This window comes from Ovis canadensis, chromosome X (assembly GCF_042477335.2).
Source record: "Ovis canadensis isolate MfBH-ARS-UI-01 breed Bighorn chromosome X, ARS-UI_OviCan_v2, whole genome shotgun sequence".
Taxonomy (NCBI): domain Eukaryota; kingdom Metazoa; phylum Chordata; class Mammalia; order Artiodactyla; family Bovidae; genus Ovis; species Ovis canadensis.
The window spans coordinates 78,170,978-78,196,664 of NC_091727.1; the positions used below are offsets into that span (position 1 = coordinate 78,170,978).

General features: G+C 35.7%; 1 protein-coding gene across 1 annotated transcript in view; it reads right to left on the minus strand.

Moving 5' to 3' along the window:
- Positions 1 to 25,687, minus strand: part of POF1B (POF1B actin binding protein) — a 100,771-nt gene that overhangs the window by 46,047 nt on the left and 29,037 nt on the right. The window contains exons 3-6 of the mRNA XM_070290354.1: positions 22,550 to 22,624; positions 19,901 to 19,981; positions 7,350 to 7,451; positions 2,155 to 2,337 (exon numbers count right to left, since the gene is read on the minus strand). Coding sequence (XP_070146455.1) covers positions 2,155 to 2,337; positions 7,350 to 7,451; positions 19,901 to 19,981; positions 22,550 to 22,624 — 441 coding nt within the window. The remainder of the gene's footprint in view (positions 1 to 2,154; positions 2,338 to 7,349; positions 7,452 to 19,900; positions 19,982 to 22,549; positions 22,625 to 25,687) is intronic.

Sequence of the window (25,687 nt, forward strand, 5' to 3'; positions counted from 1 at the left end):
AATTCATTTGAATCAGTTCTGATGAGATGGATGAAACTGGAGCCGATTATACAGAGTGAAGTAAGCCAGAAAGAAAAACACCAATACAGTATACTAACACATATATATGGAATTTAGGAAGATGGCAATGACGACCCTGTATGCAAGACAGGGAAAGAGACACAGATGTGTATAACGGACTTTTGGACTCAGAGGGAGAGGGAGAGGGTGGGATGATTTGGGAGAATGACATTCTAACATGTATACTATCATGTGAATTGAATCGCCAGTCTATGTCTGACGCAGGATGCAGCATGCTTGGGGCTGGTGCATGGGGATGACCCAGAGAGATGTTATGGGGAGGGAGGTGGGAGGGGGGTTCATGTTTGGGAATGCATGTAAGAATTAAAGATTTTAAAATTTAAAAAATAAAAAACTAAAAAAATAAAAAATAAAAAAAAATAAAACCAGCTTGAACATCAAAATAAAAAATAAAAAACTAAAATAAATTAATAAATAAATAAATAAAAATAAAACCTAGACAGCATATTAAAAAGCAGAGACATAACTTTGTTAACAAATGTCCGTCTAGTCAAGGCTACGGTTTTCCCAGTAATCATGTATGGATGTGAGAGCTGGACTATAAAGAAACTGAGCCCCAAAGAACTGACGCTTTTTAACTGTGGTGTTGGAGAAGACTCTTGAGAGTCCCTTGGACTGCAAGGAGATCCAACCAGTCCATCCTAAAGGAAATGAGTCCTGAATATTCATTGGAAGGACTGATATTGAACCTGAAACCCCAATAGTTTGGCCACCTCATGAGAAGAGCTGATTCATTTGAAAAGTTCCTCATGCTGGGCAAGATCGAGGATGGGAGAAGGGGATGATGGAGGATGAAATGGTTGGATGGCATCACCGACTCAATGGACACAATTTTGAGTGAATTCCGAGAGTTAGTGATGGACAAGGAAGCCTGGCGTGCTGCAGTCCATGGGTCACAAAGAGTCGGACATGACTGAACAGATTGAACTGAACTGAACTGAATGGCCATCATCATTTCCTCAGCCCTTCATGCACATATGGAAAACTTGTTTATCTCATTCCTCCCCCCCTCCCCCAGGATGACAACACTGATTGTGATCAACCATCTATGTGAACTTTTGCCTAGTTCTGAAGTGGTCATCCTGAGGTTCAGGATGAATTAAGTGTTATACATAAGATCACCTGACTCAGCAAGAGTAAAGCTGGAATGTCTTCTGAAAAAAAAATAAATAAATAAATAATAAAATAAATCTTTCATGGTTCTTTTTTGTTTGTTTGTTTTTTACCAATATTGCCAAAGTGCATATCTCAAAGTTTCAGTCTTTAGAAATAACCTCATGCATATCTCACATAAAACAATCATATTTTTATATGGGCAAGGTCCTTTATTTTTTCTTATTCTTTTTTATTTTGTCTTTCAGTTGCATATGAGTTACCTATGAGAGAGATCAGTTGAACAAATTATTTTTTACTGGGAAAAATATGAAAATGTACAAATTATTTATTTTCCATAGTTCCAGTTATTATTGCTAGTTTTCCCAAGATTCAAGACCATCTTTTTTCTCCTTTAACACCTATATAACAGATGTTTACAAAGTTCCAAAGTATTCAGAACATAAATTAGTCACTGATGATTGCATTCCAACAGATTTCTTCTTAGCAACTTTTAGTTTCTGTCTTGTTAATGAAACACACAATAAAATGTATTCCTATTATAACCTGAGTTAATATACCAAATTTGCAAAGAAAACATAAAAGTTACCAGCTTGTGAAATGTGACCATTACAATCATCTTAGAAATATCAACTCTAATTCATTTTTCATTTAAATATCATATCTCATAAAAATATTTAATGTTGTACAACTGTTGTATCCATTCAGCTAGAAATTAGATATTCATTTATCAGTTCCTAACTTCCCTCATAGATTTAATGTATTAATATACCTGAATTATTTTGTGTTCTGAGAAGAGATAGAAAATTTTATTTTAAAAATGCCATAATAAAACACAAATCCCCATGGTATAACCCCTCAATATTTTGATGAAAATTTAATGTAGGTATCTTTACAGAAGTGTGAGAAGGGTTTAAGAGATTATTTCAATTTTACAAGGAATCATTCCATTAATCTTACCTGCTCATGTGTATGGTTTGAGCCACCATGACACAGTTCAATTCCAGTGTTTGTAGAAACTGAATCACTTCCTGTGATGGTTTGGATTTTCTGACTAGAATGGGATTGTTCACAGTGTGGAGAGTGGATGATCTGGGGCTGTTGAACAATGTGATGATTGCACTGAACCTGAGGATAGCATTCCTAAAATACATACACAAGCCAAAAATATTTAGAATAAAAAGTATTAATAAAAGAAAATCCATTTTAAAAAATTGAATGTGTTCTTTCACAAGATAAATTAAGCCCTAGGATTTATAGTTTTAATAAGTGATATATTAGTTTTCCAATTATTCCATTGGAAAAAAGTTGTACTGAACTCTATTTTTATTTGATCAGGTGGCTGTGACAATCCAAATACTTACCTAAGTTGGCCATGGAATTGCATGTTCTGATTAAGTTAATATTCGTTATACTTAACACTAAAACTAAAATGAATATTAATTTTAATTAATATTAATTAATTAATATTTAATTAATTAACCCAATATTCATGATTCAATAGGCACTTCAGGATCTAATTGCATAATATTATAATACTGAAGATATTGATGGATATAAATTAGAAAATAAAATATTGTAGTGACTTTCAGTGTCAGAAGCATAATAGAGTCACAGTGGGGGCAAGTGAAGTTCTTACACTTATGAAAATCAAGCATAAATTAAGAAAAGATTGGAAAACAGTAACTGAACCTTCAGATCCAGAAAACATAGATTCTAACTCTGATTCTACCATTAACTCTGTGATCTTGAGAAACTGTATATGCAATTTTATAAGCCTCAGTTTCCTCATGTGTGAAAGGGGAGATAGTATGTACCTCATTGGGTTGCTGTGGGGAGTAAATTAATGTTTGCAAAGTGCCAAGTATAAAGTAGGTGGGAATTAACGTTTACTATTATCATTATCAAATTTTATCATTGTCACCATCATCATCATCAACTTAATCATCAACCACCCATTAGTTTTGCAGGTAAAAAAAATAAAATAAAATAACCATGAGATCCAGAGAGGTAGGATAATTTACTTATGATGGTATAATTAATGGCAAAATTGGGTCTGGAACTTATGACTTCTTGCTCAGAGTTCATTCAGACCATTAGACTGAATTTGTACTGTCTTCAAAATATTTTGGAACTTGTTTTTAAACTAAATCTTTGTTAGCTGTTTGCTTATTTACTGTGATTTTGCTTCTGGTAAGTGTTGAGCACACACTAAGAAAAGGTATCTGGTTATTTCAGTTTTGAAGATTTCAGGTATGTTTGAATTTTCTATGTTATTTTGTTCTATTCTACTTTGGAAACAGATACCTTAAAGCCAGTTTTCAAAAAAAACTTTCACCCAGAATAAAAATACTCTGCTTGAACCATAATGCTACATTCATGCACATAAAATTAACCTTGAAAGTATAAATTCAATGCTCTATTTCCTTTTGACTATGGAAAGGTGAACTATGTTAATGAAGTAAGGCACTTCAAATTTTAAAATTTTTATATGGAACAATTTTCAACCTGTATTAATTGAAGAAACAAGATGCATAAGAATGAATATAGTATACTCCTTGTGTATAATATTTTTAATGTACACACATGTATACTTACAAACATATACAATTGCTTTTAAATATATGCATGGAACAAAAACACTGAGAATGACTGCTTCTAGGAAGAGGAACTAAGGGAAAAGAAGAACAGGACAGAGAAGATTTTTTGCACTCTTTTTGTACCTTTTATATTTTTATGCTTTGAAATTTTTATCATGTATACAAATATCTTTTCATGTATATAAAAATATTTTGGAAAAAATATGTATTAAGAGATACATTTTACAAGTAGGAACTGCCTTGTTAAACATATAAATAAAGGTCACAGAATCAGTTCATAGAATAATTCTCTCCAAGCTGCTTTCAAATAGAATCTTTTTTTTCTCTCTCTCTCTTTTTTTTCTCTTCTTCTTCTCTACAAATATACTAGCACTAAGTAAGTTCTGCACAGCTTAGAAGTCTGACTGTGTATTATCTAGCTTTTGTACGAATTTTTGGTATGAAAATTTTGTTCTTTTCTGTTACAAAATACCTTCATACACTAGATTAGGAAAAGTCAGGGTGATAGTTGGAGAAAACTTTCACCCAATGAGGAGCTAGTACATTACTGAAATAAAATTCCTTCTGGGGGGGGAGGGGAATGCGTCCTTTAACAGATGAGGAAAAACTTTGAAATGACAATAAAGAAAACAAAACCCATTTCTCAACCATCTTTTCTTATTAATGTATCAGTTGACTCTTGAATGGAATGCTGACAGTCTCTCCATCTGAGATGTCTTGTGGTTTTCCTAAACCCTATTTGACCTGTGAACCACTAACTGGTACCACTGAAGTCTTAGCAGGTTTTCAGTTTTCAGTCCTCATACCTGACTGCTAAAATTATTTTTCTGAAGCAAGATATTCATGTTTCTCATACTTTTGTGACATATCACAAGCTGAGTTTTTAATGTACAAAGTTCAAACATTTCTGATTTACCAAATATCTTACCATATATTTCTCTTCTTTGCTTAAGAAAAATATACACAGAGTACAATTTATAGACTTTCCTTGTGGCTCTGATGGTAAAGTATCTGCCTGCAATGCAGGAGACCCAGGTTTGATCCATATGAATTGGATAATTATCTTGCCACTGGCATTACTTTACCATCCTTCTACTATAAAGACCTCTTTTTTGGACAGGTTCCATCCCCTAAAAGCTAGTCCTATTTGAATTAGTCTCATGATGACATTTTTTTTTTAAATTAGTCTCATGATGACATTGGCTTCCCTGATAGCTCAATTTGGTAAAGAATCCACCTGCAATGCAGAAGACTCAAGTTCAATTCCTGGGTCGGGAAGATCTGCTGGAGAAGGGATAGGCTACCCACTCCAGTATCCCTGGGCTTTCCCTGTGGCTCAGCTGGTAAAGAATCTGCCTGGAGTGTGGGAGAAGTGGGTCAGATCTTTGGATTGGGAAGATCCCCTGGAGAAGGGAAAGGCTACCCACTCCATTATTCTGGCCTGGAGAATTCCATGGACTGTATAGTCCATGGGCTTGCAAAGAGTCAAACATGACTGAGTGACTTTCACTTCACTTCATGATGGCATTAAGCAGGTTCATCCAGACTCTAGCTTTATCCAGTTCATCCCATTATGTTTCTGTCACTGAGGAAACTAAGCTAGGTCAGAGCAATTGTATTTTAATATGCATGGTTCCTTTAAACCTTAGGCAGTCTCCTATGGCAGTTCCCAAACTCCCAAATCATTTAAGTTATTAATAAGAATAGTGGACATATAAAAGTAAATAGTCAAGTTAATAGTAATTTAGCTATTGATATTATAGTAAATAGCAGCAATGTTCACTGAAAACATCTTTAATTGTTACAAATATGTAGCAACAATAATGTACAGGATATTCAATATTTTCCTAGGGCCAAGATTTAGAAAGCTGTTTGCTCTCTTTGAAACAAGAAGTTGGAAGCAGTGTGAAATGATGTATCTCAAAAATTCCTTACTATTTAAAACTGTCAAGCTTACTGTTTTGGGAGTTCAGTTAGATAAAGGACAGATGTTATAACCTAGTAGCTTGAAGAAAGTGTCTTTTGAAAAACTGACATTTCATGAAGTTTTTCTATTTTGTATCATAATGTACAGAAACTGGAAAATATGTGTTTAATATGTAGTATACTAACTCCTTCAGACTATATCCAATTTTTGAAGCAGACCAGAATCTTAAAAGATTTGGATGCTTATGATTCTGAGAGCTTACTCTATTTCGTTATTACTGGGTATCAAATGAGTAAATAATATATTAGTTCCAATGAACTGGGTAACAACTGCCCATAAATACTAATAAAAACAAGATATGTTCTCATGCCAAGAAAAATGAAAAAGGAGAATTTAGTATGTTTTAATGTTTCATTTGCATATGAGAAAAAATGATTTTGTGATCAAAATTCGTTTGATAGTATTTAACTATCTGTTCTAGGTTGAATTACACCTCCCCCCCCCCCCAAATCACTTAAGTCCTAACTCCCAGTACTCCCACTACTTCAGAATGTGAACTTACTTGGAAACAGGGTCTTTACAGAGGTAATCAAGTTAAAATGAGGTTATTAGAATAAATCTTAATCAAGAATGAATGGTGTCCTCATGAAAAGGGGAAATTTGGACACAGAGACAAACATGCACAGAGGGAAGACCACATGAAGACACGCAGGAAGGAGGCTATGTGACAATGGAGAATTAAAATCATGCATTTACAAGCCTGAGGCCACCAGAAACTAGGAGATAGGAAGGGAAGAGTTCCTTCCATAGAGGTTTTAGAGGAGGCATGGCCCTTCCAATATGGTTATTTCATAGTTCTGGCCTCCAGAACTGTGAGACAATAAATTTCTGTTGTTTCAAGCCACTCAGATTGTAGTACTTTGCTACCGAAGGCTTAAGAAGCTATTGCACTAATGTAGTTCAAGAGATAAATCCCAGGCTTTGTCTGGCCTGAGCATGCTTGTACCCATTGAGCATGTCAATGTGAAACGTCTACTGGTTTCAGTAACAACTCTGTTTGAAGGATGGAAAGGCACAAGGAGGGAGGAGCTCTAAATGTCATGGAATTACCATCACCCTGCTGTAGTTTTGTACTCTGTACATGGTCTCAGCTAAGCTTAATGGAATTTCAAAAACCTGACTTCAAGATTTCATTTTCTAGATCTTTTAGAGTATAGAGTATTTTGCCCATCTGCTCATAGTGTTCATTTAGAAATTCATTTCATATTAAATTAATTAAGAAAAAATTACAATGTTTTAAATTATTATTTTTGTGAGCTTAGTTTAAAAGAAATGTACAAAACACTGAGATATCTATATTAAGTTCAGATTCTACCATTAATTTTCTCCATGACTGGGCATCTCTTCATTTCAATTTCTCTTTCAGTAAAATGGGGACAATACTTCAAATGAAGAAATCTAAATGAAATTGTTAAGGATGATATGAAGTGCTGTAAATATAAAGAAGTATTATTATGACTCATAGTGGTCTCACCTGACACTTGAAAATTGAATGTCATTTTAACTCTATTAAAATATTTATAATTCAAAAGCATACACTTATAAACCTTAAAACAAATTTCACATACCTGATCCATATTTAGTTTCTCCACTTTTCTTATGGTTTTTTCATAAATAACATTATTTCCTGGAAAGAAATGGCCTCCTCTTAGGAATGGTGACAGAGGTTCCTACAAAGACAGTAAAAGTTGCATTTTGCTTTGCAAGTTAGCTTTTTGGAGGAAATTGAACTTAAGCAAATATGCATTCTCCAATAAACACTGAGGTAGTGGCAGACATTAGGAAAAAGGAAATGACATCCCAATAAAGTTCTGAGAAATATAAGGATGCATTAATAAAAATAATATATTTTCTCAAACAGAATAATCTGTATTTCCCACTACATTTTACTAACCCTAACAGTGTTTGGGGGAAATTAGAAAGGGGTGGGAAAGACTTTTTTCTGTTCCTAAGGAGAAATATAATGTTTCCTATAGAGGTAGACAGGCATGAGGTCAACCACACCTAAACTGGGTTTACTGGAAAGTTTCTTTTGATGTGAAACTATCATTGGGGAAATGTAAAATAAACATAATTTGGCACCACTGAGCCTATATTAAAGATTTTTTTTTTTTTTTGTAATTCAATCTGGGTGCCCTTGAAATGAAGTGCAGTATACAATTCTTTCTTATGATTACAATGTGTCAGGCAATGAAATAATGGCTGGTGACATGTCCAAGATCTGAAAGAAACCAGGGAAGGGCTAATAAAAATCAGACCAGGAGTCCAAAATAATTGTAATGTGTACTATACGCCTCTCTTTTCTTTTGGTTTTCATGACTTTTCATTTATATGGGGGGATGGGTGAGTGTGGTTATTTTGTTACAAACCAAAAATTGCATTCTTCTTCTTCTTCTTCTTTTTTTTTTTTTTTTTTTTTTGCAATACAGAGGAAAAGTATAGAAGGGGATTGGCTAAACTATTACCAGTTAATGTGTTTAGGACCATTTCAAAATCAACAAATTATGATTGCATTTTTGTAGTCGGCTACTTAAAAAATTTTTAGAACAATTGAACTAAAATACTGGTTATTCTGGTTATTGAGAAGCAAGGCACTCCTGAACCCAAAATATATATTTCTTGTATTCAAGTTTGGATAAAGAGTGCTCTAACTAAATGTTCCTGAGATACTTTGGCAAAACAAACATAAGTGATTCATTTTGGCTAACTAATGAATTATTAAATCTAAAAATGGATATTATTAAATAAAAAAATGGATATGGTCCGACACAGCTGGTGCAGGAGGGCCAGAGGGGTGGCTGTGAGGAGATACCCCTTGTCCAAGGTAAGGACCAGCAGCTGTACTTTGCTGGAGCAGCCATGAAGAGATATCCCATGTCCAAGATGCTGCAAGAGGCATCAGAGGGCAGACACACAAACCATAATAACAGAAAACTAGTCAGTCTAATCACATGGACCACACAGCCTTGTCTAACTCAATGAAACTAAGCCAAGCTGTGTGGGGCCACCCAGGACGGGTAGGTCATGGTGGAGAGCTATGACAGAATGTGGTCAACTGGAGAAGGGAATGGCAAACCACTTCAGTATTCTTGCCTTGAGAACCCCGTGAACAGTATGAAAAGGCAAAAAGATAGGGTACTGAAAGAGGAACTCCACAGGTCAGTAGGTGCCCAATATGCTACTGGAGATCAGTGGAAAAATAACTCCAGAAAGAATGAAGGGATGGAACCAAAGCAAAAACAATACCCAGCTGTGGATGTGACTGGTGATAGAAGCAAGGTCTGATGCTGTAAAGAGCAATATTGCATAGGAACCTGGAATGTTAGATTCATGAATCAAGGCAGATTGGAAGTAGTCTAACAGGAGATGGCAAGAGTGAACATCACCATTCTAGGAATCAGCGAACTAAAAGGGACTGGAATGGATGAATATAACTCAGATGACCGTTATATCTACTACTGTGGGCAGGAATCCCTTAGAAGAAAAGGAGTAGCCATCATGGTCAACAAAAGAGTCTGAAATGCAGTACTTGGATGCAGTCTCAAAAATTACAGAATGATCTCTATTTTCAAGGCAAACCATTCAGTATCACAGTAATCCAAGTCTATGCCCCAACCAGTAATGCTGAAGAAACTGAAGTTGAACGGTTTTATGAAGACCGAAAAGACCTTTTAGAACTAACACCCAAAAAAATGTCCTTTTCTTTATACGGGACTGGAATGCAAAAGTAGGAAGTCAAGAAACACGTGGGGTAACAGGCAAATTTAGCCTTGGAATATGGAATGAAGCAGGGCAAAGGCTAATAGAGTTTTGCCAAAAGAATGCATTGGTTATAGCAAACACCCTCTTCCAAAAACACAAGAAAAGACTCTACACATGGACATCACCAAATGGTCAACACCGAAATCAGATTGATTATATTCTTTGCCGCCAAAGATGGAGAAGCTATATGCAGTCAGCAAAAACGACCAGGAGCTGACTGGCTCAGATCATGAACTCCATATTGCCAAATTCAGACTTAAATTGAAGAAAGCAGGGAAAACTGCTAGACCATTCAGGTATGACCTAAATCAAATCCCTTATGATTATACAGTGGAAGTGAGAAATAGATTTAAGGGCCTAGATCTGATAGATAGAGTGCCTGATGAACTAGGGATGGAGGTTCGTGACATTGTACAGGAGACAGGGATCAAGACCATCCCCATGGAAAAGAAATGCAAAAACGCAAAATGGCTGTCTGGGGAGGCCTTACAAATAGCTGTGAAAAGAAGAGAAGTGAAAAGCAAAGGAGAAAAGGAAAGATATAAGCATCTGCATGCAGAGTTTCAAAGAATAGCAAAGGGAGATAAGAAAGCCTTCCTCAGTGATCAATGCAAAGAAATAGAGGAAAACAATGGAATGGGAAAGACTAGAGATCTCTTCAAGAAAATGAGAGATACCAAGGGAACATTTCTTGCAAAGATGGGCTCGATAAAGGACAGAAATGGTATGGACCTAACAGAAGCAGAAGATATTAAGAAGAGGTGGCAAGAATACACAGAAGAACTGTACAAAAAAGATCTTCATGACCAAGATAATCACAATGGTGTGATCACTTACCTAGAGCCAGACATCCTGGAATGTGAAGTCAAGTGGGCCTTAGAAAGCATCACTACAAACAAAGCTAGTGGAGGTGATGGAATTCCTGTTGAGCTATTTCAAATCCTGAAAGATGATGCTGTGAAAGTGCTGCACTTAATATGCCAGCAAATTTGGGAAACTCAGCAGTGGCCACAGGACTGGAAAAGGTCAGTTTTCATTCCAATCCCAAAGAAAGGTAATGCCAAAGAATGCTCAAACTACCACACAATTGCACTCATCTCACATGCTAGCAAAGTAATGCTCAAAATTCTCCAAGTCAGGCTTCACCAATATGTGAACCGTGAACTCCCTGATGTTCAAGCTGGTTTTAGAAAAGGCAGAGGAACCAGAGATCAAATTGCCAACATATGCAGAGTACATCATGAGAAACGCTGGGCTGGAAGAAGCGCAAGCTGGAATCAAGATTGCTGGGAGAAATATCAATAACCTCAGATATGCAGATGACACCACCCTAATGGCAAAAAGTGAAGAGGAACTAAAAAGCCTCTTGATGAAAGTGAAAGAGGAGAGAAAATTTGGCTTAAAGCTCAACATTGAGAAAACTAAGATCATGACATTTGGTCCCATCACTTCATGGGAAATAGATTGGGAAATAGTGGGAACAGTGTCAGACTTTATTTTGGGGGGGCGGGGGTGCTCTAAAATCACTGCAGATGGTGATTGCAGCCATGAAATGAAAAGACACTTACTCCTTGGAAAGAAAGTTATGATCAACATAGACAGTATATTAAAAAGCAGAGACATTACTTTGCCAACCAAGGTCCATGTAGTCAAGGCTATGATTTTTCCAGTGATCATGTACGGATGTGAAAGTTGGACTGTGAAGAAAGCTGAGCACCGAAGAATTGATGCTTTTGAACTGTGGTGTTGGAGAAGAGTCTTGAGAGTTCCTCGGACTGCAAGGAGATCCAACCAGTCCATCCTAAAGGAGATCAGTCTGGGTGTTCTTTGGAAGGACTGATGCTAAAGCTGAAACTCCAATACTTTGGCCATGTGAAGAGTTGACTTATTGAAAAAGACTCTGATGCTGGGAGGGATTGGGGGTATGAGGCGAAGGTAACAGAGGATGAGATGGCTGGATAGCATCACCGACTCGATGGACATGAGTTTGGGTGAACTACAGGAGTTGGTGATGGACAGGGAGGCCTGAAGTGCTGCCATTCATGGGGTTGCAAAGAGTCAGACATGACTGAGTAACTGAACTGAACTGAACTGAACTGAAAAATGGATATATTTTTAAAAATTACCCTAGGAACTATTTTGTGTTTGTTTTTTGTAAAACAAACAAAAAAACCTCTTTGGTAATACACATAACACATGTTTACATTCATGTAACACATGTTTCAGAGCTTACTCTGCACAATATACTTTGCTAAGTATTATAAGGAATGAATCAAAGTTAGATTATTGCTAGGAGGATTGAATATTGATCAGGGTTCATACTATAGCCAGCAGCCTATATTTGTAATGGGCTTCCCTGGTGGCTCAGATGATAAAGAATCTGCCTACAATGCAGGAGACCCAGATTTGATCTCTTGGTTGGAGATATCCCCAAGAGAAAAGAATGACAACCCACTCCAGCATTCTTGCCTAGAGATTCCCATGGAGCCTGGTGGGTGACAGTCCATGGAGGTGCAAAGAGTCAGACACGACAGAAGTAACTTAGAGTGCATGCATGTAAGTTAAAAATGTTATTTATATTTTAAACGACTATGAGTAAAAAGAAAGAAGACCAAGACCCTATGTGGGCAACAAAGCCTGGAATACATACTCTATGGCCTTTTACAGGAAAAGTTTGCTAATCCCTGGTCTAGATAATATGTGAGCACAAATATTTATAATACAAGGTAAAAAGAGACAAGTGACAATAAAAAGTACAGATAAATAATATGGGATGGAATTCAGGAGAAGAAAAATCAAGTTGCATCTGGTAGTGGTTATTTGGATCAGACAGCATTTGAGAGAAGGTTTAGGTGGGCTTTGAATATAAGGAGATGAAAGAAAATGGTATTTGAAATGAAGATAACAGAGTAAGTCAAGACACCAAGGTTGGAAAAGTGTAAATTTACATGTAGGGGATATACTTGGCAGATGAAGCATGGTTCTGCAAACAGTGAGATACCTTTAAATGTTTTTAAACAGGGCTGTGATTTGAACAGGAGAAGGAAATGGCAACCCACTCCAGTATTCTTGCCTGGGGAATCCCAGGGACAGAGGAGCCTAGTGGGCTGCCGTCTATGGGGTCGCACAGAGTCAGACATAAGTCCACTTTAGAAAGAGTAATTGGTAAATGGAAAGAATACAGGTAAAGATATCAGTTAGAAAATTATCCTACATAAGTACAGTACTTTTCAACCATGACTCCGAGATCTTGAACCTGAGGAATCTACTATATGGCCAACAGTCTCAACAACAACAACAACAACAACAACAACAACAAACAGTAAATGTGGAGACATATGGAGTTTTACGTGCTCCAGGTAAGAATCTAGGTCTGATTCATGTTTGTATTCCTCATATGTGCGTGCGTGCTAAGTCGCTTCGGTCCTGTCCAATTCTCCAGGTAAGAGTACTGGAGTGGGTTGCCATGCATGCCCTCTTCCAGGGGATCTTCCCAACTCAGGGATCAAACCTGCGTTTCCTGCATTGTAGGCAGATTTTTTTACCTCTGAGCCACAGGGGAAGCCCAAGCACACGTTAACTTACTGCGAATAACTAGTAAAAAGACTTTTTTACAGCACACAGTTGAAAACACATGTCTGGAACTGGGTGGGGATTTCATGACTACTGTTCTAGATTTCAGAATCATATGCATAGAAGTTGTAGTTAAAACCATGCAATTTCTGAGAAGGCAAAAGAATATCAAGGACAGAACTAGACAAATCTTCAGAAGTATGAGAATCATAAGTAAAAAATGCCATATAGTCAAAAGAAGAGAAGTTTTCAAGAATCAGTAAGGTGAGTGAAGGTATAAATGCTTCATGGAGGTCAAGAATTACAAAGTAGGTTGGATTTGAACTACTACAAATCTATTGGATTTGATTATTAAAATTAGTGAAAATATCCCTGGAAGCTCAGACTGTAAAGAATCTGCCTACAATGCAGGAGACCCGGGTTCAATCCCTGGGTTGGGAAGACCCCCTGGAGAAGGGAATGGCAACCCACTCCAGTATTCTTGCCTGGAGAATTCCATGGGTAGAGAAGCCTAGCAGGCTCTTTTTGCAAAGAGTTGGATGTGACTAAGTGACTAACACTTTCACACTTTCGCTTTCAAAGTATAATAGAAAAAATTCTGGACTAATAAAACATGTATTCAGCTCTGCTTCTATTACCTACATTACCTTCTCTGAGGCTCAGTCCCTTTTCCATAGGGATCGTAATGCAGGGTACTTTATGCTAAACAAAATAATGTGTGCTAAATTACCTTTAATCAGTCATTGCAATGTACAAAAGCATTGATTTTGATTAATACAGTAATATTTGAAATCAATATTGAATTTTAAAATAATTTATGAGAATCTTGATAGAACTTTTCTAGGATATCAAGTTTAAAAATATACAAAGTAAGCTTGTTGAGGGTAGGAACTTTATCCATCTTGAATACCTTATAGTGAATGAACAAATGATTAGATGAAAAGGGATGATATGAACTTCTGTCTTAAGAATATAAGCATCTGCTAAAAGGGGGAAATTTAGCAAAATTATAAATTTTCTTCTCTGTGAACTAAAATTTACTCTGAAAGCTGAGCCATTATTATTTTTTAAGAAGAAAAATGACTTGGGTGCTAGCAGTGTTGAGTCTCCCTAAAAGTGAGTTGGACTTATTTTAAATGACATACTGAAAGAAAAACTTCTAAATTTTTGGAAATATATTTTCGTCAAATCAATCAGAGTATGAGCATGCATGTTCAGTCATTTCTGACTCTGTGATCCCATGGACTGTAGCCTGCCAGTCTCCTCTGACCATGGGATTTAACCTAGCAGTGATACTGGAGTGGTTGCCATTTTCTTCTCCAGGGGATCTTCCCGACCCAGGGATCTAAGCTGCATCTCCTCAGCTCCTGCATTGGCAAGCAGATAGATTCTTTCCCACAGAGCCACCTGAGAAGTCCCAATCTATCAGAAAAACCAAATATTAACATGGATAAATCACTTTGCATAAAACAGGTATGCAAAATTTATCAAAAGTCTTGGATTTTTAACAGATGAGCTAATAGTTTTACTATTTGGGCAGCTTTTTTTTTCCTACCTGTACATTTGAATTGGTGTCAAATCCACCTGAAAAATTAACAGGTGTTTTCAAAGATGGCTGATCTTATAATTTAATTGTTACTTTTAGAACCTCTGAGAATAGTTCTCACATCTAACAAAGTACATAATCCCCAGCATCTACTTTACTGTTCCCAGGCCATCAAACCTTGCTGGAGAACATTTTAAAAAAGGTTTGCTGATGTGGCTCAGTACAAAGTTATCCAATTTAAAAGGCTCTCCAATATTCATGGCCATACTTGTATTCACTAAGTTCTCTGTAACTATGGTTACAAATCATTTTCTTTTCCTCAGTGCCTCATGTTCATGTTCCTTCATTCTCCTTATACTCACTGAGAAAACCAAGACAATCTATCTGGCCAGGCACCATAGTAACCATTTGCATGAGCTGTTTTACGACAGGAGCTGTTTTACGACAGGAGGTCCTGGTAACGAACATGTAGCTAATAAGCCACCACCAACTGTAAGAATTCGGAAAAGGTCAATAGGAGACAAAACATGTCCGACCAGCTCCCAGAATCCTTCTTGCTGGCATCCATCTTAGCTGCATCACCAGGAAGGACTCTGAGTTAGAATGATGGGCTAAAGACAACCAGGAAACTAATCCCATCATCATAAAACCCGAGACTGTGAGCCACGTGGCAGAGCTGTTCTTCTGGGTTCTCCTGCTCTCTACCTGGGTGCCCTTTCCCAATAAAATGTCTTGCTTTGTCAGCACATGTGTCTCCTTGGACAATTTATTTCCAAGTGTTAGACAAGAGCCCAGTTTCAGGCCCTGGAAGGGGTCCCCCTTCCTGCAACATATCCAGTGAAATTCCTCCATTTTCTACCCCACTTCAAAATCTGTTTCTGCTCCTTATGTAATAACATATGCCTCTTTTATCTGAAAGTCACTTCTCTATCTGTACCTGGAATCCTATCCAATCTTGACTCTCCCAGAATCGTATCACCTTTCTTCCCTTTTTCTGTTGCATCTTTACTTTTCCTTCCTATTAGTTATTTCTTTCTGTCTATAAATCTCTTAGGTCTCCAAGATTATATTTACTCCTTTAGCTACCATCTTGTCTCTTACTTTGACCAATATCCTTTTTAGGAAAGTAACCTCACTTATTATCTCCATTTCCTGATTTACTCACCCACTAACATTTTGCATCTCGACCTTGCCTCCATATATGTACCAAAACTGCTCTCTCAAAACATCACCATTACTTTCTTAATGGTCATACTCTATTTTCAAGCTTCACCCTTCTTGGTCCTTTGGTCATTTGAGATGGTCGACCACTCATTTACTCTATTTGTTTCAATTATTCAGAGTTCACATTCTTCTCTGACAGCTTCTCTGCCTGTGAAAGTGTCTCCTTCCTTCTGTTCCTTTAGAGTAGACATTTTAGGTTCTGACCTCAACCCTTTCTATTACCCCTCATTGATATCACTTATTCCCATAGCTATGAAGGCAACTTTAAGAGGAATAACTCCTATGTCTCTATCACAAATGTGACCTTTCTCAAGTCACTTTTTAACTGTCTGTTGGGCATCTTCCCTGGCATGCACCTCAAATGCTTCTAGTCCAAACAGAGCTGACAATCTCCCCTTTTTCCAAACCAGATTCTCCTCTCCCATACTTCTTACTTTTTAACTGGGCTACCATGTTCCCAGTGTCTCAGACTGAAAAACTTGTCATATTTGACTTTCTTCTTTTAATCCCAAATCCAGTATCAGTTATCAAAACTGCCTTGAGTATAACTATCAGAAAAGATATTTAGTCAGAAGACCTAAGCAAGTCACATTTACTTAAGCCTTTGTTTCCATATAGTAAAATGATACTAATAATAATGCTCATTGTAATAATTCCATAAATACCACAATAAACCCTTCTCTGACTCCCCCCAAACAAATATTACCTCCAGCCTCTGAACTTCAATAAGACGTCATTTGTATTTCTCTCATGGAATCTATCATACACCCCACCATATACTTTATGGAGTTGTATATGGACATATCTTAGTCCCTTTCTGAGAGGAAATGTAAGTGTCTTTTGTTCAGGAACCATGTTTTATTTCCTTGTATTTTCCAATTTGAAGTCTATATAAACCTTTCCCACAGTAGGAGCTCTGCAAGTGGAAAATTAATGAAATTGATTAACATCAATTGGATTCTATATACTGACAGAACAAACATATCCCCCCATTTCTGAGTCATGATATATACCAGAATAGATAAATCGCTTGACTAAAATGACAAGAAATGGAAAATAAGAAAGATCAGGTACAATCAAAAATAAAAAGGCTGAACAGAATTAAAAGGAACTTATGAGACAACCAATTGATATCAGTTTAATTACAGGGAAAAGAAGTAAAAATTAGACAAACCAGAAGGTGAAAGAGAATGAAGTTGCCATTTAAGAGGCTCAGATCATTATAAATATTGTAATTAAGCAAGAATCTTCTCCTGAAGGAATTTAAAAGAACAAACAAAAAAGTATATACTTAGATAAATAAAATATATCTAGTATCTAGACAGGATTTTCACGCTGCTCTGCAAAACCAGTTAGATTATTTTTGTATACAAAGTATGGGGATTAAAATTTTTTTTATCTCTCAATAATGGAAAGAGTTAAAACTAAAATGAACATTTTTATTTAACCTGCTGCTGTATCTTCTCCCTGAGCAACTATTTACTTCTTTACAGTTGAACACAACCATAATGAGAGGCAGGCTTCATGTTACAAATATGCACTTGCATACATTCTTTGAATTTATCTGCTTTTTTGATTATGCTGTAGCTGGGGAAGATGGGGGAGGGAGATGGTACATGTGTGGGTCTCTGAATCTTAATTCACTTAGATCATCAACGGTCTTTAATTTGCAAATGTTTCTTTGTATTTTCTTTTATCTTTTTTAAAAATTTATTTATTATTATTATTTTACTTTACAATATTGTATTGGCTTTGCCACACATCAACATGAATCTGCCACGGGTGTACACATGTTCCCAATCCTGGACCCTCCTCCCACCTACCCCCCAACACCATCCCTCCGGGTCATCCCTGTGCACCAGCCCCAAGCATCCTGCACCCTACATCGAATCTAGACTGGCGATTTGTTTTTTATATGATATTATACATGTTTCAATGCCATTCTCTCAAATCATCCCACCCTCTCCCTCTCCCACAGAGTCCAAAAGACTGTTCTATACATCTGTGTCTCTTTTGCTGTCTTGCATACAGGGTTATCATTACTATCTTTCTAAATTCCATATATATGCATTAGTATACTGTATTGGCATTTTTCTATCTGGCTTACTTCACTCTGTATAATCAGCTCCAGTTTCATCCACCTTATTAGAACTGAGTCAAATGTGTTCTTTTTAATGGCTGAGTAATACTGCATTGTGTATATGTACCACAGCTTTCTTATCCATTTATCTGTTGATGGACATCTAGGTTTCCTTTCCTACATCTTCATTGTTCAATTTCAGTTGCAATTCTGCTGTTCTCTAACTAATGGTTTGGGTCCAGTTAAGAACTTTAGTTCTAAGAAGGTCGAGACCTTGTTTTGTTCGCTGCTCTATCTCCAGGGCTTGGGGCAATTGTTGGTACATACTAGGCAATTGATAAAAATTCACCAAATAACCGTCAACCTCTCTGCTTCTGTCTTCTCACTTTTTTATGACCAAATGGGATAAAATATGTAAATTGCAGAGCATGGAATGTATAGCCAATAAATATTAATTCTTTAAAGAACAAGAATACATTCAGAGTCACATAAGAATTGCTGGCAAAGAGCGTTGGAATTCAAATGATTCAATATTTAAAACCTCTCTGTGGCTATGTCTTAGGCAAACACAACAACTCTCACATCATGAAAAAAAAAAGTGCTATCTAGAACTAATTCTTTGAGAACCAGGGATATCAAGTATAATATGCATCGAAGTATGCATATTACCCAGTTTGTTTGTGAAAAGAAAATAGAGAGGAAAAAGAGGAAAGCGTAAAGTGATTGGCCAATTTGTAGAAAGAAGCACAGTCTAATCTCCAAGACCCTCCTTTCCCCACACATATTTTTCAGATTTGTTGCTTAAACACTTGATTCTGCAAAATGAGAAAGCAGATGCTTTACTGTAATCACATTCTCTCTTGATATTTACATAGATATTTGAAAACTCAAGCAAATATCCAAAACAGTCACCCCTTCCAAAGCCTGTATGCTGGTAGACTCACACAAACACACATGCACAACTAACAACCTGTCTAGCTAAAGAGACATGAAAAGATGATTTTTAAATGAATAAAGAAGAGAGGAGATAGAAACAAGCAGAAGAGTAGTACATTCTCCCCTCCCAACTAGACTAGTACCAACTGTATTACCTTGATTTAACCCCTTGCTTTCCACAGCTGAAGCAAATGATCAGTTTTATTTTGTGAGAGAATTATTTCCCACAGTAGTAGGAAAATAAAGAGAAAAGCAAAAAACTCCTACAGTATTATCTGGGTCACTCTGTTTCTAATGTGAACCTTATGCCCTTATAACTCTATAGTAGAACTCCCTGTTGCAGCTAAAGTAAGGCTGTGTGTGTCTGTGTGTGTGTTGAGCAAGGTTTGTTACTGTGGGGAAATTTTTTTCCTTAATTTTCTCCTCAAAATGAGACTGAAAATAATATCCTAGTTTGTATAATATAAGGTTATATATCTTTATAGAAAATATAATAATGTAATTTTCAGAAGACCTCATTGCTAGGCACAAAAGTTCATACACCATAAAAAACAAACACATGGAGATATTTTTGAATTTTTGAATTTTCATTTTCTTCTTCCTAGCAAATATCTCAATGGCAAATCTAATTAGACTAAATACTGCAACCCCCAATGCAACCGGTGATAGTTTTATATGAAGCCTGTGAACCATTTCATCCCTTTTTACTTTGGTTCAAAGTGCACAAAAACCCTTAGTAATACAATAATATAGAATATAGAAGCAGAAAACTTTATAACCCAAGAATTTCCATGCTATTTGGAACTGTTGCATCTCTGAGGCAAATGGTTGTCTGGAACTAATGATGGATTGTTTATAATAATAATTAGAAATTATAACTGAAAGAAAGCCCAACAATCTGATTTTAGGAATCTAGTAACTAACTCATCCTTCTTGTTTAAGTTATCAACTTCTGAGGAATTACAGGTTGGGATAAGAGTTTGCATGATATAGTTTACCTGTTCAGGATTTTGCACTATATATCGCCTTATAGTGGTTTGAGGATATGTAGTAACTTTCACTGTTGGAGAATGGATTTCCTGTGAAGAAAAGATAAAAGCTGCATATAATCAGAGTTATTTAGTGACCTTGGAGCCATGAATAATAATAGAGAGCAATTTTCAGAGTGAAATTTAAAAATTGCTTACACAAATGATGACATATGAATTCATATTTTGGTTAATTTTGGTCTCAAAAACATACATGAAAGCAAATGTTTATGGGCTCAGCAACATGCTAGGTATTTCTGCTATACTTACTGCATAGTAATTCATCACACATTTCAAACTGTTGATATGTTTGATGAGAGTTTTAAAATATTCTTTTCATTGTAAATGCCCCCATATGATTAGAAGAAAATATAGTTTAATATGATCTGTTTGGAAAGGACATGAAAGGAGACACAAAGAAAAAACTGACTGTGTGTACTCTGAAACAAAATCTTCAATGTGGTGACAAGGGAGGGCCACAAATAAAGTTAAAAGGGAAACAAAACACTAGAACAAAGTAATTTGTAAGCTTTTGAAGGAAAAAGAGTTGGTATCAATATAAAGAAAGTTTTTATACCTTGGTGAGAAAAAAATCTTCACACTATTAGAAAAATGAACAGATGGTATGAAAACAGAAAAGAAAAAAGCAAAGGATTAACAAACAACAAAATAAGCTATACTCCAAGCTATAACAAACAATATTCAAACAAGCTAGGAATCAAATAATCATAACAAAAGAGTATCATATTTTAACTGGAAATTTAAAATAATAATGTTGATGAGAGTGCAGTAGAAGGCGCATTTTCCTAACAGGAAAGATTAAATAATCATTCTCAAGCTGAAATATGTAGCCATCAAAATTATGGTCTTGATAATACAAATTTACATTAAAAAACTCATGGTTTATAAAGCTAAGTGAGAATGAAGATATAAAACTACATATAAGGTATGATCTTAATTTTTTATTTGAACAGAAGAAAACACAGCAAAATACTGAGAGTACTATCCCTGAACAGGGGAGGGAATCATAAGTGAATTATATTCTTTCTTTATATACTTTTGTTATTTCCTAATTTTTCTACCATAAACATTTTTGTTATCAGAAGTAAAATAAACAGCAAACCTAATACTAAAGTCCTTCATTATGAAAAATAACAATAAATGCAATCTTATGACTGGGTTTGAGTGTAGTAAACAGCTCTGTTGGAGAAGGCAATGGCACCCCACTCCAGTACTCTTACCTGGAAAATCCCATGGACGGAGGAGCCTGGTAGGCTGCAGTCCATGGGGTAGCGAAGAGTTGGACACGACTGAGTGACTTCACTTTGACTTTTCACTTTCATGCATTGGAGAAGGAAATGGAAACCCACTCCAGTATTCTTGCCTACAGAATCCCAGGGATGGGGAAGCCTGGTGGGCTGCCATCTATGGGGTCGCACAGAGTCAGACACGACTGAAGAGACTTAGCAGTAGCAGCAGATTTAAGTGGACTTAGTTTTCTGAGCTAATCCTATCTTGGTGGTCCTGTGGGGCTAAACTTCTAACTCAACTGTGGCCTTTATTCCACTGCTATATGTTTTGTTAGATGTGTGACCCATCCTAGTCTGTGAGTTCTTTGAGAATAGTGACTGGTTCTAATTCATCTTTGTGCAGTATTTAGTACATATTTGGCACTCAGCAAATGTTCCCTGAATAAATACATGACTCTAACTGACCTACGTCTAAGCTAGACTGAATTGGGACATGGTAAGAAAACTTTTCCTCAATAATCTTATGTGTTCTGCATAATATCACCTTTTCCATACTGTATCCCAGACCTAGAGACCAGTTTTTGTCTATTTGTTCCTTTACTATTCAAGTTCATATCGTGATACCTCAAGCTGGGTAGGCATGTTTTTTAGAACAGTATCTTTCTCCTTCCTATCTTCCAAATCCTGAAAGCTTTATACTCCCCTCCTATATACTAACAAACTTAGGATCTTTTATAGTTTATTTACTTAGAATTTACTTTTTAATATATGGGACTCACTAGTTAAACACATATTTGTTAATACAGTATTTAATTATTATTACAGATACCTTTTGCAGATATAATATGTACATTCAAAAATAATCTTAAAAAGTATGATTATTAGGTCATAAAGATTAAGGGAACTTGATCTTGTGTGTCTTTCAAATCATGCACCTTGGAGAAGGGCAAGTTCTGATCCTGTGAATTATTCTCTCTGGATGTCAAAGTACAGTAGTATCATTCACAAAGCCACACCCTCAATCAATCCAACATCTAGGTACTTTATTTCTGCTCAAATCAAGGATCCTTAAAATATACATAACCAATGGAATATCATTGGCTAAAAATAAACTTCGCTCAAACCAAAAGCAATCAGATTGAGTAGACAATAAAGTTGAAAAATATTAATTCACGAATTTTTTAGCACTTGTTTCACATTTCTTTAAAATAGGTTGAACAGATTTTCATATGTAACTCTCCTTTCCAGTTTATGCTTCTGATTTTTGGTGAATGTGTAAAGCTTTATAGAGGCCTAAAGATCAATTAAACATTCAAGCAGGGTTTATGCAAAAAGAAAATAATCTAACATAATACATAATTTATTTTACCTGTTCAGTATTTGGGGTTATATGTAGAGTGCCTGGGACACCAGTGGATATTTTCAGAGTTGGAGAATGAAGTTCCTGTTGAGAGAAACAAAAGAGGGTTCAGAAATCATTACTGAGCAGTGCCATTTAAACGTCTTATGTTTTTAAAGCATTATTATTTTTTCCTTTATTTTTACAATAACACAGTTTGCCAGAAATAAGAACTTTATTAAGTGCTTAGACGATGTCTATCTTTACAAAAGCACATTACTGAATTCCTTTGTCAGTATTGCAAGTAACCTAATGAAATATAATTTCTAGAATGCTTTCATAACAATACACACTTCTTGTACTTTTAGTTTGCATCCTTTTTTTGCTTTTTTGAGAACTCTGCTGATACATCCATTGAGGTTATTATATGTCTGCAATTAACATTTAAAATTTATCAAAAACATTAAATGTAAAAAAATCCAAAAACCAATATAGGAAATTATCTTTGAAAACTCAACTAAGACTACTGCTTTTAGAGTACTTCAAGCTAATTTTAAATTATGCTTTGCGTGATCTGCTTCTAGTTTAATCTCAAAGAGTAGGTTCTGATGTTAAAAAATGATCCATAAAAATAACAGTATGATTTTAAATAATGATTAGATAAAATTGTCACTCCATCGATTATGCTGGTATTCATTACATTTTTCCCAAGTCAATAAACTGCATAACTTTATCAGTGTGCAAAGAATTGATAGCATTACTCGATTTCAACTAATTGACACAACTCCAGGATATATTCCTAAAATGATTAAAAATATATATTTTTTTCAGATCAGGAGGTATTAAAACTTAGAATCACAGACTTACAAGGGGAAAACTGACAAACTCATACCAAAGTATAACTATATTATATATTGGAGCTTCTCTGGTGGTTCAGAGGTTAAATCATTTGCCTCTAATGTGGGAGAACCGGGTTTGATCCCTGGGTTGGGAAGATCCCTTGGAGAAGGAAATGGTAACCCACTCCAGTATTTTTGCCTGGAGAATCCCATGGACGGAAAAGCCTGGTAAGCTACAGTCCATGGGATCGCAGAGTCGGACACAACAGAGTGACTTCACTCACTATATAATATATATAATGTATATATATTATATATATATACATAATGTTTAACATTCTGTTCTTAAAACTATATATATAGTGTATATATATATATATATATATATATATATATATATATATATATAAACATATGCTTTTCTTAAAACAAAACTATGTTATATATACCATGCTGTTCTTAAAACAAAACAATGTATTTACTCAAAGGGCCAAACTTTCCACACACTATGGTTTTTCTTTTGGTTCAACTTGTAACATTTTCATCCCTCCTCCCTCTGTTACATCAACAGCAATACTGTTAGCTTAATGCTTCAAGGAAGCCTTTGAATATATTCCCAGATTTCCTGCTGGTAGCTAAGGATAATTGCTCAGACAAATGCTGAGAATTAAAGATTGCAGATCAAACAGGTACATGGTCTTCACTTTAGGAAAATGGTTACAAATACAACCAAGTACAGGTGGATGTGGCACACAGATCAAACAGGAGCAGGTTCAGAAAGACAAAAAAAGGTGATTTTCAGTTATACAATAGTACATGAAAATATTCCAACATAAAAATTATACAAATAAAGTCAAAGATCTTCCCTTAACCATCCTCCCTTCATTCAAATTTCTTACCCAGATGCAATTATTGTCAGGTGTATGCTTATATAAATATATATGTATAAATAATATTTACTGCTTTTATTATTCTGCAATGTAAGCCAAACCATATATCTTATAGATTAGATGTGTCTTAATTCATTATTACTCAGCTACTAAAAAGAATACATTTGAATCAGTTCTAATGAGGTGGATGAAACTGGAGCCTATTATACAGAGTGAAGTAAGCCAGAAAGGAAAACACCAATACAGTATACTAATGCATATATATGGAATTTAGAAAGATGGTAACAATAATCCTGTATGCGAGACAGTGAAAGAGACACAGATGTATAGAATGGTCTTTTGGACTCTGTGGGAGAGTGAGAGGGTGGGACGATTTGGGGGAATGGCACTGAAATATGTATAATATCATATAAGAAACGAATTGCCAGTCCAGGTTCGATACAGGATGCTTGAGGCTGGTGCACTGGGAGGACCTGGAGGGATGGTATTGGGAGGGAGGTAGGAGGGGGGTTCAGAATGGGGAACACGTGTATGCCCGTGGCGGATTCATGTTGATGTGTGACAGAACCAATACAATATTTTTAAGTAAAAAAAAATAATAATAATAAAGATTTTAAAGTCTTTAATTTAATTAATATATATATATTTATTATAGTGTTCCATAATGTTCATTTGATAGTTTGTTTACCTATGCATCTTCTTAAAATTGTGCTCTGGTGAGTATTTCTCTAGAATCCCACAAAGTGGGATTGCTAGGACACAGAGTATGTGCATTATTCATTTTAATATGTACTGTCCGAGTGATTTCCCAAAAGGCCATGCCAATTACACATCCATCAGCAGTGTAGAAATGCTCTCATGTCTGAAAGATGCTTTTGTGCCAACTTTTAGTGTTTTTAGGCTGGAGCTAATAATACTAGAATCATTTTGAGAATATGGTTAGTGCACACCGTCTTGTTCCTGGTTCTGTATATAGGCTAGTATTTTTCCCCTTCCCTTTACCTTATTCAAGTCTGATGACATCAGCAAATGAAACAGAATGAAACTTACTAGGTAAATGGATTAGCGTTTAAGATAAAAGAGTGTACTGAGAAGTTTTATAAACTGGCTGAAATTCACCCAAGTAGGAATATACACACACACATACACACATGTATCTTACATCTTTAGGACCCGTATTGATAGTAATATAGGCAGTTACTTGATTCAGATGTCCAAATGGTAGATATTCAAAAGGAAAATTGGTGTATTTGCATAAAGACTTGTCTGGTGCTACCATAAATTATTCAGTCATTATATTTGGAAGACTGGTAAATTAATTTAATAAATTATGCTTTATTTAGTTGCTTTGAGCCTTCATTATTAGAACTGACCTAGGCAAATATGGCTTTCCAATACAACCCTTATGGAAACAAAGGGAAAATGGAATAACTATGAAA